Below are 17,849 nucleotides of genomic sequence, written 5' to 3'. Positions count from 1 at the left end.
GAAAACTGCCCATGTGCAAAAGCACGATGCAGAAAGTAAATACCATTCATACCACCACCAAGGCCTCATTCTGAATAATTTACCATGTTTATACTCAAGATTTGTATGCATGCATATCTGAGCCGCATTGATGCAACTGCTCAGATACAGCTTTAGTAGCGCACATGAAAAGATCTTTGTGGGAATGTGCGTGGAGAAAGAATCACTGCCGTTCTCTCTCTCTTGCAGTGAAGTGTGAGCCTTTACCACGATGTGGAGGAGGAGCCTTCATATGTGAGGGGGAGCGAGGGAGGGAACGCATAGAGAAACGGAGAAGCGGAATGAGAGGAGATGAAGGCTGGTCAAGTACTGTCACATTCTGCAAGCATCACTAGCTCGCCTGGACACCAGAAGCTTCTCAGTATTACAATGAATCTAAATTGTGGATATACAGTCATTGTTCACCCTAATAGCTGGTAAGTAAAAGCAACTGACTGAAATTCTCACACTGGAATCAGATTTAACAATGTTAGGTTGACTCTCTGGCGTTTACAGTTAGTATCTCAATAATGATGTTTAATGTATGTATTTCTATGATGACCTTGGATGACGTATCTATTTATCCGAATATATCTTTAAACTGGAAGATAAATTATGCAATGCATATGATTTTACATTCAATGGGTTTGTTGTTTCTTTGTTTAATGTGTCTGCGTACTCTATATTTGTACATGCATGCTTTATTTACAACACTTCCCAATGCATTTCAATGTTATTTTTAAGTCTTTTTATATTAGAACGAGTCTCTTTTGACATCTTCGTCCACAGGGATGCCATTCATGTACTGAGATGCTTTTGTTTGGCTCTGGAGTTCATGAAAGTTTGACTTAAATCATTTTAAATGGCAAATGAGTTTAAACAGGGGTTAGAGAGACTATGTGCTGTGTGAGGAGGTTTTGGTGCGCCATTTGTCAAGTGACAAAACGGATGCACTCCGTGACTGCAACCAAAGGGATCAGTTTAACAGCCCCGCTCCTTGAAGGACACTTCATGTTATATTCACTGGCAGCTAGTCAGCTGGCTTCACATGAAAGACAGTCAGGTGTGTTTACAAAGGGAACTGCTCCCTAACAAAGACGCTCAAACAAAGACACAGATGCCAAAAGCCAGAAAAGCAAAAACATTCAACATCTGTCATGCCAGTGATGACTTAAGTGGTGTCTCTGTGTCTTAAAGATTTAACACGCATACTTGTGTGGTATCAATCTATAAACAACCTAATCTCTGAAATTATTTCTACAAAAGAGTCTGTGAGTGATCAATACAACTGTAGCATAATTCACTAATGGGGATTCCTACAGTGCTGATCTGCCTCAGAGCTGTTTTTTTGTTAAATAGCATTGGTGGTTTTCAAGTCATTTCTGAAAACACTTCTATGTTAGGAGAGTAAAAAGAGAGGCTCTTAAAGCTGCTGTTGAGAAATAAATGCTTTTGGGGTCACTTCAGTAATAGTAAGAGTAATAGTAATTTATTTAAAAGAAACCATTTTCTTTTTTTCTCTCCTCTCCTCACGTCTTCCCGACTTCCTCTTTACTCTCAATTACCTATAAAGTCATTGCAGAAGCGAGAAAACAACTGTGATGAATGCGTCCCGGAGAGGTTCACCTCTCCGAGTAAACAGCTTCCTGTTCATTTGCCTCTATAAAGGTCTTGCTAAATAATGAGTCACGCTCTGTTCCTGCTAGAATTAAAAAAAAAAAAAAAAATCTCAATATCATTTGATCGAGCAGTTTATGTTGTTTTATCAAACAAAACAATCAGTAAATGTAATGACATTGTTTGAGAAGAGGGACCGGAGATCAGCGTTTTAATTATGTCACGTTGAATCTCTGACAGCCAATTATAGTCTAATAGGACACGTCCACATTTCTGAATGTGTGGATTAGTCACCTATATACTGCATACTTCTTTTTTTTATTGCCAGCTGGTTATGTCAGACTTTTAGCATGCACTTTGTCAGCCTATTAGGGAGCACAGCATTACATTTGCTAGCCCATTTCCCTGAAAGCTCTTGGTTTTCCTCTCTTAAATGCTCTTTGAAAAGCCTTTGCAATTGTAGGTTTGCGTTACTTTTTTTTTTTTAGAAATCACCTATTGCATTTTTAAACTCCGCTATTACTTAAAATTACTATATTTCTTGCTTAAAATGAACCCAAAACATAAGTTAGAAATTAACATTTATTAATATATTCAATAATTGAACATTTATTAATAAGTTGAATAAAGAATAATCATTTAATAAACTTTTTAATTGCTTGTTAATAAATGTTCACCTTTTGATTATTGCTGATGCCTTCAGTAATTATGTGTCTGTTTGTTTGTTTTTTTCTGTTTGTTTTTTGTTATGTTTTGGGTTCATTTTATACAGCCATATAGTAATTTTTAAGCAATAGTTAAGTTAATTAAACTACCCAGAGGGCTGGGATAAACATTTAACCCAACCACTGGGTTTGTCCATATTTCATCCATTTTTTTAGTGTTTATCATTTAAATTGTATTAAATATTTCTATTAATTCTATTGTAATTATTAAAATAGATATTTATTTTATATTGGTTTGTACTATTAATTGTGTTTTCTAGTAGTATATCTAAAAATCATTAAAAAAGAACAACTTGCACTCTAAAAAATGCTGGGTTAAAACCAACCCAACTTGGGTTATTTGGCAACCCAGAGCTGGGTAAATATTGGAGAGAACACATGCTGGGTTATTTTGAGCCAGCTGGTTGGGTTAAATGTTTTTACAAAACATGCTATTGTTTAAAAATTATTCTATTGCTGGCTTAAAACTGACTGAAGCTTATAAAACACACACACACACACACACACACACACACACTCACAATTACTAGAGGCAACAGCAATTATCAAAAGATGAACATTTATTATTAAGCAAAAACACATGGACAAAATACCAGACAAACTGAATTTATTTGAGTGAATACAGCATAGTTTTCAATATTACATACATTTAAACTCTTTTAACAAGCATTTAGACACAAAAAATGTAACATCTGAAATGTTGAAAATGTTGCATTTTAATGTATGCAACCGTTCTCTGTAATAGCTTTTTTGCGAACTTCAGACCATGTCCTTGCGTTTCACTCGCAGCTGAAAGATGCTGTGACTGATTGTAAAACCTGCCCATAAACAAACAGTACTGACATTAGAGAACATATTTTAACATCAAATTAAATTAACTCAGTACTATAACGGATAAAATCCATTTATTTTATGCTAGGCAAAAGGCGTTTCCATCATGCAAAACAACCGCTGCTGACGCAGCTGACTGACATCTCATCCTTATGTTGCGTAAAATAATACAATTTATAACACAGTAAAGACTTTATAAATTAAATAAAATGTATACAAACCTTTATTTCGCTAAAGAAGTGCACCAAATCGATGGCGCTGAGAACTGCTCTCTCCTGTAGAGGACTCAAAAAGCACTCTGACTTTAACTCAGCACCTGGATTGTTTCAACTGCTAAACTTAACTTAGTGGTTGGGTGCAAAAAAATAACCCAGCGTTAAAAACAACCCAGCCACTTAGTTACAGAACAACAACTCAGCACCTGGGTGAAAATATAAAAAAATAACCCAATAAAATGACCCAACAAGTTGAACCCAGCATTTGGGTTTAAAAAAAAAAAAAAAAAAAAAAAAAAACTGCACCTGGGTTAAAAAATTCAAAACAACAAAATAAAATGAGCCAATAGGCTGAACCCAGCATTTGGGTTAAAAAAAATAACCCAGCATTTTTAGAGTGTACCAAAATGTTAATATTTATTCTCTGAAATAATTTTGCTTCTCAAATAAATTTATCTTGGTTTTGCATTGTAATCTGATTTGGCTATAGATCCTGTTTAACTGTGCAACTATTTTGAAATGGAAGTAACCTACGTTAAAAATTAAATCAATCAAGTCAATCAAAAACATATTTACTGTGCTATAAAAAAATATGATTTACAGGGAAAATGTTTCTGTTCCCCAGATAACTATGAATCATTCAATCTGTGTGCGTGTAAATGTGAAAGATAAAAACTGAGGTTTTTTTCCCCTTCCCATAGCCTGATCAATATTTGAAGTGGAGAAATCGATGGTGACCATTTCTGAGCAACACCTATTGGGACACACTGTGAGATTAACCGCTGGTAAGCAATTGCATTCCTTCTCATTTGCCAGTTTAAAACAACAACATAATGCTAATATAATTAAATGTATTGCACTATTCAATCCACAATATCATGCCGCATTGACTCATCTATATTCCTCTAGATATATTCTATATATATTGTATATTCTATATATATACACTACCGTTCAAAAGTTTGGGGTCAGTAAGACTTGTAATAGTCTTTAAAGAAGTCTCTTATGCTCATCAAGGCTGCATTTATTTGATTAAAAATATAGAAAAAAACAGTAATATTGCAAAATGTTTTTACAATATAAAATAATGTTTTTTATTTTAACATACTTTAAAATAGAATTTATTCCTGTGATGAAAAGCTGAATTTTTATCAGCTGTTACTCCAGTCTTAAGTGTCACATGATCCTTCAGAAATCATTCTAATATGCTGATCAATGTTGGAAAATATCAACAGTTGTGCTGCCAAATATTTTTTGGAACCTGTGATTTTTTTTTTTTCAGGATTCTTTCATGAATAACAAGTTTAAAAAGTACAGTATTTATTCAAAATATAAATATTTTATAACAATGTAAATTATTTATTATTAACTTTTAATAAACTTTTAATTATTAACTTAATACATCCTTGGTGAATAAAAGTATTAATTTCTTAAAAAAAAAAAGAAACAATAAAAATGTACTGACCCCAAACTTTTGAACGGTAGTGTATATCCTCAAACAACTCTTCAGTAAGATCTCTGATGAATACAAAGTGAATTTATCCATTTTCATTTTGATTAGTTCTCAACCAGATGTTGACATGCTCTTCATATCTTGACAAGACAGGCTCATTGCCCTTGGAGAGGTTATGATAGCTTTCTGAAATTGATTTTACTCCTAACTTCATTTCATTCTTCAATCCTCTTTGTACTTGCACCGGCTTTCATGATCTTTTGCAATCACAATGTACTTTTTTTTGATGTTCATCTCGAGTTCGATCCTCCTGATATTTGCTCTCAGTGCGTGTCTAGCTATATGCTTTCTCATAAGAGCTTTTATATCACATCATGCTGCGATTCAGATTCTGAAAAGATACGTGAGATTTGCAACCATGCACTTTACATGGAAAACTCCCTAGTGATTAATTCTAAGCACAAACCACACAAGTGTCTCATAATTTATGGCCTTTTGCAGGGCTCTGGAACTTCACATCTTAAAATGTCAGATCACGAGGACCTGAATAAAGCCATGGGACACTGGAACGCCTCTGAGAGCTACCAGCTGAACCCAGCCAGTGTCATTGTGTCTGTGGTCTTCTCGCTCATCTTTCTTCTGGGGACCATTGGGAATAGTCTGGTACTGGCTGTGCTCCTCAGAAGCGGGCAAGTCGGGTACAACACCACCAATCTGTTCATCCTCAACCTCAGCGTAGCCGATTTCTTTTTCATCATCTTCTGTGTGCCTTTCCAAGCAACCATCTACTCCCTGGAGGGTTGGGTTTTCGGTTCCTTCATGTGCAAGGTGGTTCACTTCTTCATCAACCTCACCATGTACGCTAGCAGTTTTACTCTGGCTGCCGTGTCTGTGGACAGGTGGGTGTTTCTTCAACTCATTTTTTCCACATCACAGAAAAACTTCTTTTTTTTTTTAATAAGTGCCCCTGTTATGCCATTTTTAGAAAACATGGTCTCCTACAATAGGTTTACATGCTTGCAAGGTCAAACAACCCTTTTTGTTTTTTTCAAAATATGCATTTAATATCACATCATTTGCCAGCGATTCTCAAACGATTCGTTCGAAGCAGTTCAAAGATTTAGTCTCTCTAAACCCCTCCTTTCTGTGATTCTACTCTGCTTTGATTGGTTCAGATTAGGGATGCACGATATTGGATTTTTGCCGATATCCGATATGCCGATATTTTTCGGTTCATTTTGGCCGATGCCGATACCGATACCGATATATCCTTTTGTTTGGAAACAATAAAAAGCATACCCGGAATACACCACATGTTGTATTATATGCCGACTAATAAATTACAGAACGTTTAGCAAACACTGAGGAATCAAATACATAAAAAAGAAAGCCTCCATAACCTGAGACAAATGGCAAAGATAACTTTTCAAAATTTTCAAAATTAAGTAAAACTAAACTGACTGACTGTGACAGTGCTTGCATGTTTTGTTTTTTTTTTGTTTGTTTGTTTGTTTTTTTGCACACTAATACCAACATGTTCATCTTCTCTGGTTTACCAAGCGGTCTTTTACTTGAAAACCAAATCCTGGGTCCGCCTTTGTTTCCTCAATATTCGCTTCATTTTGCCGCGCGCTGCGAGCACTTTCGCGCTCCTGCTGAAGCAGCAAATACAAACCAGGATCTATACACGAAGCGATCACACCAAAAGCACCTCTTCGCATGATCAACGTGGAAAGTAATAGAAATTTAGTCACTAATTCATGTTTAATTATAATTTCCACAAATAGGCTAATTGTTTCATATGCTGCACTGCGCTTTGACAGGGCTGCGGGACACGAACAGGACAAAATTCATGACTACAACTGGTTCATTCGTTCCTACGATTTATTCTTTTGTTAATTTGTAAAATAAGAGAACGAATTAATAAATCGTATGAACGAATTTTTAATTCACTGCCACGAAATCTTTTATTTTCCACCCGCATGTTTACCACAGTAAGAGATACGAAAACATGGATTAAAAGTGAATGACAAGATAATAAACCTGCGAAATTAAAGGGTGAGATGATGAGGATTTGGAAGAAACTATAAATATTATTTATTATAGTTCGTGGAAATGTGTAACCTACCGGCAAAACAGAACACAACCGCCTATTGCTTTAAATCTATGGGCTCGAACGGCATGAATCCGACCATGGTCGCTATGTATAACATTTGCCTGCTAACCAATTATTTAAAAAAAGGCTTTGTACCTCATTTGTGTCATAATACTCACGTAAAAATGTTCGTATGAGTAACGGTGTGTTCTGCCTTAGCGCCGTCGGTGAAAGAGGTTCACCGGCCGCGCGCCGTAAATACTTTTGGGATCAGTTTATTTTAAATGCTGATCATGTCAATTGCAAACATTGCGATCGTGTTTCAAAATACAACAACGAGCACCGTGAAAGCATTTAAAAAAGGCACATTCAACGGTCTAGTGACTGGTATGAAACAGTAAAATGATCCCAAACGGAACAGCAGCGCGCTCTCTTCATTTTTTATCAGATGACCATATTTACATCTATTTGTTTCATAGTCATGCTACTTGCTACTAAGACAAAAAAAAAAAAAAAAAAAATAAAAAATAAAATATTAATTCGGTTGAGGACGCTGGCATTTCGAGTGGCATTGCACATCCTGTCATGTCACTATATGTCACTACAATAGACGCAGTTTGCATTAAAGTTAACATTTAAACGACAATCAATCATGGAAATGATCGAAAACTGACATCCCTACTTCTTGCCGAACAGGCATTATAGGACCTGCCATGTGCTATAATTGTTTGCTCTGTTATCACACACCAAAGCCTCATTCTGTACATCCATTCTCAGTTTAAATGCAGCCATTGAAATCAGTGAATGCAATTACCATTCAGGCAAAACTTTATTTCAAGAATGAGCCACACTGCTGACCTGATCTAATCGCTAGCGCACCCTGCACAACATATTTCCCTTATCGGCAAGACATATCGGCATAATTTTTCATATCGGGCCGATGCCGATATTTACTTTTAAAGCCATTATCGGCCGATTCCGATATCAGTCCGATAATATCGTGCATCCCTAGTTCAGATGGTCCAGTCTGTTGTGATTGGTCTACCGCATACAGCGTGTGTCACAAACGATACGCCCACTGTCAAAGTTTTGTATTTTGAACACTGGATAGGAAACATAAACATATTTATCATACTTACAGATTGTGATTCTGTGGAGCCAGCTGGTCCGAATAAACTGGGTACTGAGCCGTCTTTCAAGAGCAAGTGTTTTGTGAATCCCACGTTGAACTCACCGAGATTAGAGAAGCAGTTGTCAGTAAAATTACATATTTTGGGGCGGGTAAACTTGTACATAGATAGGCGGGAATTACGCTTATGTGTTACCCCGTGATGTGTAGACATCACAGAAGTCAGATTCGAATTACTGAAGACTCGTTTCGGTTGTTCAGAATGTATTCTTTCTTTTGGAAGACAATAACTTTATCATGTACTTTCAGCTTTATAACTTTGCAAATCATTTACATTCACATACACACTGCATGAAAGGCAATATTCAAAATGGCATAATAGGGGCACTTTAAATGATTATTTAAATGATGCTTTGTGTTTAATGGCATTCTGCAGTGAAAATGATGGGGTGGAAATGACACTTTTAACATTTTTGGAAATAAAACGGCAAACTCCTAATTGCTAATTTCATAGCTAACAATTTATAAATCCTCATACACACAATTAAATAATATTTTTACACTTTGGGCATGAGTTGAAAAAATATTCTGTTATTTCTGTTATTAAAAAAATCTGATATTTACCTTTATTTCCTTTTCTTTGCTTTTGTCACATCTCATATTTCATCTTCTCTGTCCTCAGACTTGATAAACAAGTACACAAACTTATGGAAAAAAAAAAAAAAAAAGAACTTTATTAGTTGCAAAATTCTCAGTGCCCTGTAGATGATGCAACCATGGAAGGGTAATGAAAATGTATATATATTATTTTCACACAATAGATACAGAAATGGTTGATCTCTATTCTTTGTTAAAAATATCACAATTCTGAATACATAATTCATTTTTATGCTGGATTTTCACAGTATAAAATTACAAGTCATGATCTCAGACAAGGGTAAAACACTAGAATGTAGTGTTTTAAATTATTTTTAATATTTTTTTAAAGAAGTCTCTTCTGCTCACAAAGCCTGCATTTATTTGATACAAAGTACAGCAAAAAAAAAAAAAGTACAAATGCTGAAATATTTTTATTATTTAAAATAACTGTTTTCCATTTGAATATATTTTAAAATGTAATTTATTCCTGTGATCAAAGCTAAATTTTCAGCATCATTACTCCAGTCTTCATGTCACATGATCCTTCAGAAATCATTCTAATATGCTGATTTGTTGTTCAAGAAATTATTATTATTATTATTATTATTATTATTACCATCAATATTTACAACAGTTGAGTACATTTTTTTCAGGATATTTTAATTAATATAAAGTTCCAAAGATCAGCATTTATCTTAAATAAAAAGCTTTGGCAACACTGTACACTACACCATTCAAAAGCTTGGAGTCAGCATATTTTTTTTTCTTATTTTCGGAAAGAAATTATAGAAATGAAAACTTTCAAATTACAACTTTTATTTAGCAAGGACGCTTTAAATTGAGCAAAAGAGATGATAAAGACATTATTAATGTTACAAATGATTTCTATTTGAGATAAATGCTGTTCTTCTGAACTTTCTATTCATCAAAGAAACCTGAAAAATTCTACTCGGCTGTTTTCAACATAATAATAAGAATAATAATAATAATAATAATTTGAGCAGCAAATCAGAATATTACAATGATGTCTGAAAGATCATGTGACTGGAGTAATGATGCTAAAAATGTAGCTTTGAAATCACAGGAATAAATTACATTTAAAACTATATTAAAATAGAAAATCATTAATTTAAATAGTAAAAATATTTCTAATTGTTACTGCTTTTGCTGTACTTTAGATCAGACAAATGCAGGCTTGGTGAGCAGAAGAGACTTCTTTAAAAAACATTAAATATCTTACTTTTGACTGGCAGCGTATTTATAAAAGGCACGAAAAGTAAATGAAAAAGATATGCTAAATGTGTTAACGTGATATTTAACAATCAGAAGTAAAATAAAATCTATTAGTTTTAATAAATGTTGTCAACCCTTGGGACATAAAAATTAAAGACCTTTAAAGACAATCAAGGGGTGCTAATTATAATAACATTAATCCTGGCAAGTAAAGTTCACTGTAGGCATAATAACTTCACGAAATATTTTCACTGAAGCTCCATGGGGTCCAAAACGACATCCTAAAGGAGAGCTTAACAGCGCTGTAATTGGTCAGGGCCGGGTTGTTATTTAACAAAATGGATCGCCTGAACGCAAGGAAGTCCTGCAAATTGCATCGCCAAAGGTTGGAGTTTAACTGCATAAATGTCAGTGGAGTTATCGCTAACGACCTACTTCATTAATAAAACACCTCCAAAAACCAGCAGCCCATTAGTCCTGTCTTCACAACGAAACAGTGAAAAAAGAAGCTTCAGTAGCACCCACCCGTATCCACTTACTGGTATATTAGCTAAACTATGTAACATTAAGGTCGAACCAAAGCACCAGTGACGAGCAGGACTTGTGTGCTGACCCGGAGACAGCTGAATGGGAGAGCCAGGCAGGCTTTTTGCTGAAATAATGGCGTAAATGTAACAAGGCCACCTATATGCCCCAGTGTAATATGTTCCTCTCAGCCTGAGCAAGAAACCCACTGCCCTGCATCCACCCTCAAAGTGTTTACCTTTGGAAAAAGCATGTTAATTTGACGGTTTCCTGCTCTGTGAAAAATGGTCCAGGGCTCGGTGGAGACTGAGAATCCCCATTGGCAATTACCTTACGTTTAGATAGAAAACAACAAGACTGTTCATCTTGTGCACTGAAACCCAGTGGCTATATTGATCATTTTGGGTCAAAACTCAATTTCAGCAAGCGCCGCACCTGATGAACATTTCCTGTGTTTCTTTTATACATGAGTAAAGAGCCAATTTTTTCATCTTCAGCTTCATTTGATCAGTGGGTTTCTTCTTTTGCAGGTACCTGGCCATCCGCTACCCCCTGCGCTCCAGAGAGCTGAGGACGCCATGTAACGCCGTAGTCGCGATGGTGGTCATCTGGGGCCTGTCGCTCGTTTTCGCCGGGCCTTATTTGAGTTACTACGACCTCATTGATTTCGAAAACAGCAATGTGTGCGTGCCTGGATGGGAGGAGCACAACCGTAAGGTTCTGGACACTTGCACCTTTGTTTTTGGCTACGTTATTCCCGTGCTCATCGTGAGCCTGTCCTACACGCGCACCATCAAGTATCTCTGGACCGCGGTGGATCCCCTCGACGGGATGTCGGAGTCGAAACGAGCCAAGCGCAAAGTCACCAAGATGATCATCATAGTCACTGTGCTCTTTTGCATCTGCTGGCTACCGTATCACGTGGTCATTCTCTGCTACCTCTACGGAGACTTTCCCTTCAATCAGACCACCTATGCCTTCAGGCTGCTGTCCCACTGCATGGCCTACGCCAACTCTTGCCTCAACCCCATCGTTTACGCCCTGGTGTCCAAGCACTTCCGCAAGGGCTTCAAAAAGGTCTTCAGCTGCATCCTCAGCAAAAAGGGACGGAATAAGGTGCACGTGGTCCACGTGGCCAACACCGTCCCTGGCTTCGAAGCGGGATCCACTGAAGTGTCTCAAATGAACGAAGAGAACGCCAGACAGAACGAGAACGAAATGGTCAACCGCCCACTCGCGGAGCCGCAGGACGCCACTATGACTATAACGCTACCCTTCCAGAATCAGCCATGAAAAATCAAGCACACGGCTAATGATGCCTTACAGAAGCCTTATTAAAAAACTCAAACCGAGCCGGAGGATTTCAGCAGCTTAGATCAACATCACCATGGTTTTGCATTGACTGAAAGCGAACAGCGGAATCTGTAGTAATCGCCGGGCAATTTGGTTCTCGTACAAATGCATCTTTGTGTTTTGCTTCGTTGTTTTGGGTTCCGATGCTAAATTATGTCTTGTTTACGAACTCCTCTTTCTTTTTTCTAGCAGCATCGTCTGTTTGTTTTCTATTGACGTGTTACCCTCTGAGCATGTTTCAATTTAATGCTGTGATGACTATTCTCCTGTGAAAATTTGTTACCAATTATTGTGTGTAACACACTTTAATATCTGAAGAGCCCTGTGTCTTTATGTGAGCAAAGCTGTGATTTCCTACTGTGCTTGAAGCTTTGAAGAGGACTCTTTGATTATGCTCCTCAGCTTTGCTTAACAAGCTCTTTAAAAAAAATATGCTTACGTTAAGTATGATATGTTCTTGCTTTTACCTCTGTTTCTAAGCTCTGCAATTCTCTGATGTTTTAAAGTCTTGAAATTATTTAATTGGTAAGTTTTATATCAATTACTACATTGCAAAAGCCCTAAAAACAGGGTTATACAAAAAATCTCAGAGTACAGACTACTAACAGTTATTGTGCACTACGTATGGTTATTGTGCTGTCTTAAAGGAATATTCTGGATTCAGTACAAGTTAAGCTCAGTCGACCACAATGGTGATAAAATGTTGATTACAAAAGAAGTATTTTCAACTATGCTTCCTTTTCTTAAAAAAAGCAAAGTCTTGGTTACAGTGAGGCACCTAACTGAAGCAAATTGAGCTAATAATAGGGACGTAAATGTGTCAATAGTACAGCCACAAAACATTTTAATGCATGAAGAAATGCTTAGAATCCTTTTCTTTGTAAAGTCATATCCGTTTTTTTACAACATGACAACTTAAAAAACTAAACGACCAGAATAATTCATTCATAAAGTTATATAAACATTACATGTATGCTTTTAAAACCTCAAAAACTGGCCCTATTTCACTGTAATCTTTTTTATTTTTATTTTTTTTTTTTTTTGAAGGAGAAAAGAGAGAGATGACAAAATTAGTTTGTGATCATCAACACACATGTTGCACTTGTACAGAACCTGGAATATTTCTTTATCTGTCTTCAGTTCATTCATTATGTGTAATGTACTGTAGCTATACAGCAAATGCTGTGTTGGAAGTTTTAAATTTGTTGTTAACAGTGAATTTCAATAAAAAGTGCATTGATATTCCTCTTGGACCAGCATAATATTTTAATATATGCAAATAAATGACCCAAGTGCATTTAGCAGTAGATTGAGTAACCTTGAACCACCCTTTGGGGGATGTTTCATACCAGATCAAAACTGTTTTTTTTTTTTTTCCTGGAGGCTCAATAGGAGAGCTGCAGCATTAAGTGAAAATTAAAGTTTAATGTCTTCCATTGAAAAACAACTTGAAGCCAAAGGAGTGAGGGAAGCACTGACGCATGCAGCATAAAAGACAATCAGATGAGATGTGCTACTGAAGTTATTACACAAAGTTGTTAAAACAAAATGGTGAAAACAAATCTTTTTTTTTTTTTCTTGGCTTTTAGAGGCTTTCTTTAAAATCACCCTCCGTTTTATTCAAGGCAGATGTCCTAAACTTAATAAATTATGTTTCCTCACTTGGAGAAGCTAAGCATTTTGGTGAACATTACAAATCAGCCTCTATTTTCTACCTGATGCACTGAGTTTAGGTTTATTAATCATAGACATTGGCTATTTATTCATATTACACTCTTTGCTTTTACTGCAAAACATTGCATGTGAATATGACCCGTCATGCAAATATAAAAAGCTTCAATATTACAAGCAGCACTCATCAGTAATGCAGCATTAAGAAAATGAGGCCTCAATTGGCTTGTTCTGCATATTAGTCGTTGATGGCGAATTTGAAAGCTTCCGTGCACAATTAAGTATCCGCTGCCATTTCTACATATTTACAGCAGTTAGTTCATCCAGGGATATTTATTGAAGCTCTCAGTGTCATTACAGATCATTTAGCATTTCCGTCAAGCCGTAGAATTCAGAAAACATTTCCTAATGCTTGACGTGATCTGACCATATGAACGTCACTGTCAAATATATAACTTTGATCTCACAGAAAATAAATAAATAAATAAATAAATATGTTAACATCATCTTTCAGAGATGGATTTTTGCCAGTGACGGGATCACGAGGAGCTCAACACAGCAACCTGTTAGTTTTGGTATATTCCTCTTAGCACTCCACTGTTGCTGGAGAAAACACCAGTAATTATACTCTCTATCTAATATGTTAGCATACTTAATTAACTTACTTCATCTCGTGACATTACGTGTGTTTTTTTTTTCACATTGAAAAGAACACTTAACCTAGAGTAACCATTTCAATTTTTCTCCCTAGATGCTGAATAATCTCAAAAAATATCCAAACACTTCAGTGTTCCTCATGACATAATTACATCTGCTGTGTATTTCAGTTACACTAACTACAGCTTACATAACAGTGACGTCACACAAAAGACAGAGCGGATGTAAACACACAAACTAGATGACACTTATGTTGGTCTTTATTAACAGGAGATCCTGCAGGAAATTGAGGGAGATTTGTCTTATAAAGAGAAAAGCGCATACAGTTGTTTGTGTACTGTACAGCAGTGAATTATGGAATTATGCTGTAGACTTGGATAATTGCGATGGTTCATGAACTTTGATTGAGTAGATGCCAGATTTAATGAAATGAAGTGATGTGAATGAAAACATGGCTCTGAGGAATGGTCTGTTTAAATGATTGTACAGTGCTAATATCTTGTAAACAATTAGTTCTGATCCTTGAATTTGAGTGGGTGAGTCAATAGTGTAGATTTACAGTCTAATAATACTAGCAATTTTCACTTTCATTCTGTGCATTAACGGTGGGAATTTTTCAGTGAATCTTTCTGCATGTTACATGGCCACTAGATGGAAAAAAGTCTTTACGAGTGACGCATTTGAACCATTCATTCAAATACACAGATTCATTCAGTGATTGCTACAGTGAGTGAAGGTGATGATACATGGGGCAACTTTGGGCAATGTTGCCGTCAACGGGCAACCAGGTGGGACACAGGGCCCACGACCGATCCAGAAATTTGTTGTCTATTCTCAGTAGGAAAGTGACCAAGCAACATTGCTCAAAAAAGTTGCCCTATGTATCATCACCTTAAGTCCTTGAATCATTCACGCCACCGATTTGTTCAAAAGCACAGATTCATTTAAGAACAAAATAACTACAAGTCAGTTAAAGACTGATTCATTCAATCAATTCACTTAAAAACACAGATTCATTTAGAAACAAACTGAGATTGTCATTGTATTATTCAGTCAACTGATTTGTTTACAAAGACAGATCATTCACTCAAACAATTAATATAAAAGCAGAATCATTTAGAAACAAACCAAGTTAGTCATTAAATTATTAACTCAACTAATTTGTTTAAAAACACAGATTCATTTTTGGAACTAATTAGCTATGTCATGGAATCATTTACTCAACCAATTCATTTAAAAAGATTCATTTAAAAACAAATTGACAGAGTTAGTCATTGAATCATTCACTCAGTGGATTCATTTAAAATACAGATTCCTTTGGGAACTAATTAACTATGAGTTAATCATGGAATCATTCACTCATCTGATTCATTTAAAAACACAAATTCATTTAGATACAAATTAACTTAAGGTCAGTCATAGAATCCCTCACTCAACAAATTTGTTAAAAAATACAGATTCATTTAGGAACTAAATAACTATGAGTCAGTCACTGAATCCTTTACACAACCGATTCATTTAAAAACACAAATTCATTTAGAAATTTTACAAATGAACTGAGTTAGTCATGGAATTATTCACTAAACTGACTCATTTCAAAACAGATTAATTTAGGAACTAATTAATTAATTATTATGAGTCAGTCATGCAATCATTTACTCAATTGAATCATTTTAAAAAAATGATTCAATCAGAAACTAAATAACTATGAGTCATTCAAGAAATCACTCACCCAACCATTTCTTTTAAAAATAGAGATTTAATTAGAAACCAATTAACTTAGTTATGGAATTATTCACATTATTCACTTATGGAGTTAGTTATGGAATTATTCACTTAACTGTTTCGTTTAAAAAGATGAATTAAGAAATAAATCAACTATGAGTCATTCATGGAATTCTTGAACAGATTTGTTAAAAAACACAGATTCATTCAGGAACTAATTAACTATGAGTGAGTCATGAAATCATTCACTCAACCAATTCATATAAAAACACAGATTCAGTTTGGCACTTACTAACTATGAGTCAGTCACAGAATGATTCACTTAGCCGATTTGTTAAAAAAGACAGATTCATTCAGGAACTAAACACCTACTAGAAACTAAACCTTGTGATGTTTGGTTTTTATTCCACTTTGACACTGTTTGGAATTAATTCTGTTTTGCGGGAAAAAAACAGACAAATTAACTGGCAGTATTGCATCTCCAAATGAAAATTCCTCTTTAAATTCTTGTTTATTACTTATTACTTAAAAAAACGTGCAGCTCTGTCTGTCCCACACAGCCTCTATTTCACTCACATCAAATTAAACATGACGTCAACCCTCACTATGGTCCATCATTCTCCACCATTGTGTGATCAGGAAACCACTAAAGTCATTTACATATTTGACTCAAGGGGCACTTATTCAAGATTCTTAATTAGACAGCCAAGCCTGAGATAGCTTCTTCATTCAAGTGTAATTATTTGCTGAAGACATCTCAATAACAAGATTTCAGGGACATAAACAGCAGCTCAAGCTGCACAAGAAAGACGCAGTTATGAATGTTTTTAGCTTATATAAAACAACACACACAAAAAAATAAATATCTGGGTTGTGGGCGCATGTGGACATGTGGGTGTTAAGTCAAGAGAGTAAATTACCTTGTGCTGTTCCTGCCACTCTGAAATCAATAACAACAGCTCAGCTGAGTCTTTCTGGTGACCATATAATCCATCACTTCATAGCATATGCAATAAACATGTTGCCAGGACACCAAATAAAATATGTGATTTAGGGGACTGTTTCTATTAGGGCCACTTCTGTGGATCAGATTACCATTGTTAAATCGCTGTCTCCATGCCTAGACAATTAAGATCCAGCCCTGGATGCCAGATCCCGTCAGAAAATATCAGTTTGTCCAGTAACAGAACAGCTCGTCAGCAGAGCGGTCCCTGTTAACCCTGTTAACAGGAGGACTCGTCTGGTACTTAAAATACCCAAAAACACTATTAACAGTCTTCTATCAGCCAAGAAATTGACTGAGGATAAAGCCAGTGAAAGTGAAGAGCAGAAGCAGGAGACCAAGTAAGGATGGGAAAAAGAAGCAAAGTTTATTGAATTGTCTTAATTGCGCATGTCTCAATGCTCAGACTTCATCTGAAGAACACAAATCCAACAAGTATTGTTATACCAAACTGATTCACAACAACATCCCATAAACCTTGAGTTTCTATAAACATTCCCTTGTATCTCTTATTCATGAAGACAAACCCCTTGAAACCACACAGTCATAAGACTAAACAACAATGGAAAGAATATATAAAAACAACAATAATATAATATAATATAATATAATATAATATAATATAATATAATATAAATGACTAATCAATTAATGAATCAATTAAATGGATATATAAATGACTATAATCAGGGTTGCCAACTTTTAAGTTCAGCCTGGAGTGATTTTTTTTTTTATTTTATTTTTTTTTTTTTGGAGTTGGGGGTGAGGGGATCTCGATTCCATGTCTATTTATATGTATGTACTGTACATATGAGGGGATAAAAATGCAGCTGCCTTTTTTAGCACCATTTTAAACTTGATTTAAATTCAGTATTTGCTTGCATTCATTGTGTGTACTTGTACAAGTATCATTAAAAAAATGATGCAAGTTATTAACTTTTTAAATTTTACATTTAAAAA

The 17,849-nt window shown here is 35.4% G+C and overlaps 1 protein-coding gene across 1 annotated transcript; it reads left to right on the top strand.

Moving 5' to 3' along the window:
• Positions 1-322: 322 nt before the first annotated feature.
• On the top strand, positions 323-13,063 carry galr2b (galanin receptor 2b). Its single transcript, XM_051105574.1, has 4 exons — positions 323-455; positions 4,108-4,191; positions 5,361-5,758; positions 11,011-13,063. The coding sequence occupies exons 3-4, from the start codon at positions 5,385-5,387 to the stop codon at positions 11,771-11,773; spliced, it is 1,137 nt and encodes a 378-aa protein (XP_050961531.1). The 5' UTR covers positions 323-455; positions 4,108-4,191; positions 5,361-5,384; the 3' UTR covers positions 11,774-13,063.
• Positions 13,064-17,849: the final 4,786 nt, after the last annotated feature.

Source organism: Labeo rohita, chromosome 3, assembly GCF_022985175.1.
Source record: "Labeo rohita strain BAU-BD-2019 chromosome 3, IGBB_LRoh.1.0, whole genome shotgun sequence".
Classification (NCBI taxonomy): Eukaryota; Metazoa; Chordata; class Actinopteri; order Cypriniformes; family Cyprinidae; genus Labeo; species Labeo rohita.
The sequence above is the reverse complement of the archived record's forward strand: the minus strand, read 5'-3'. Positions and strand labels throughout refer to the sequence as shown.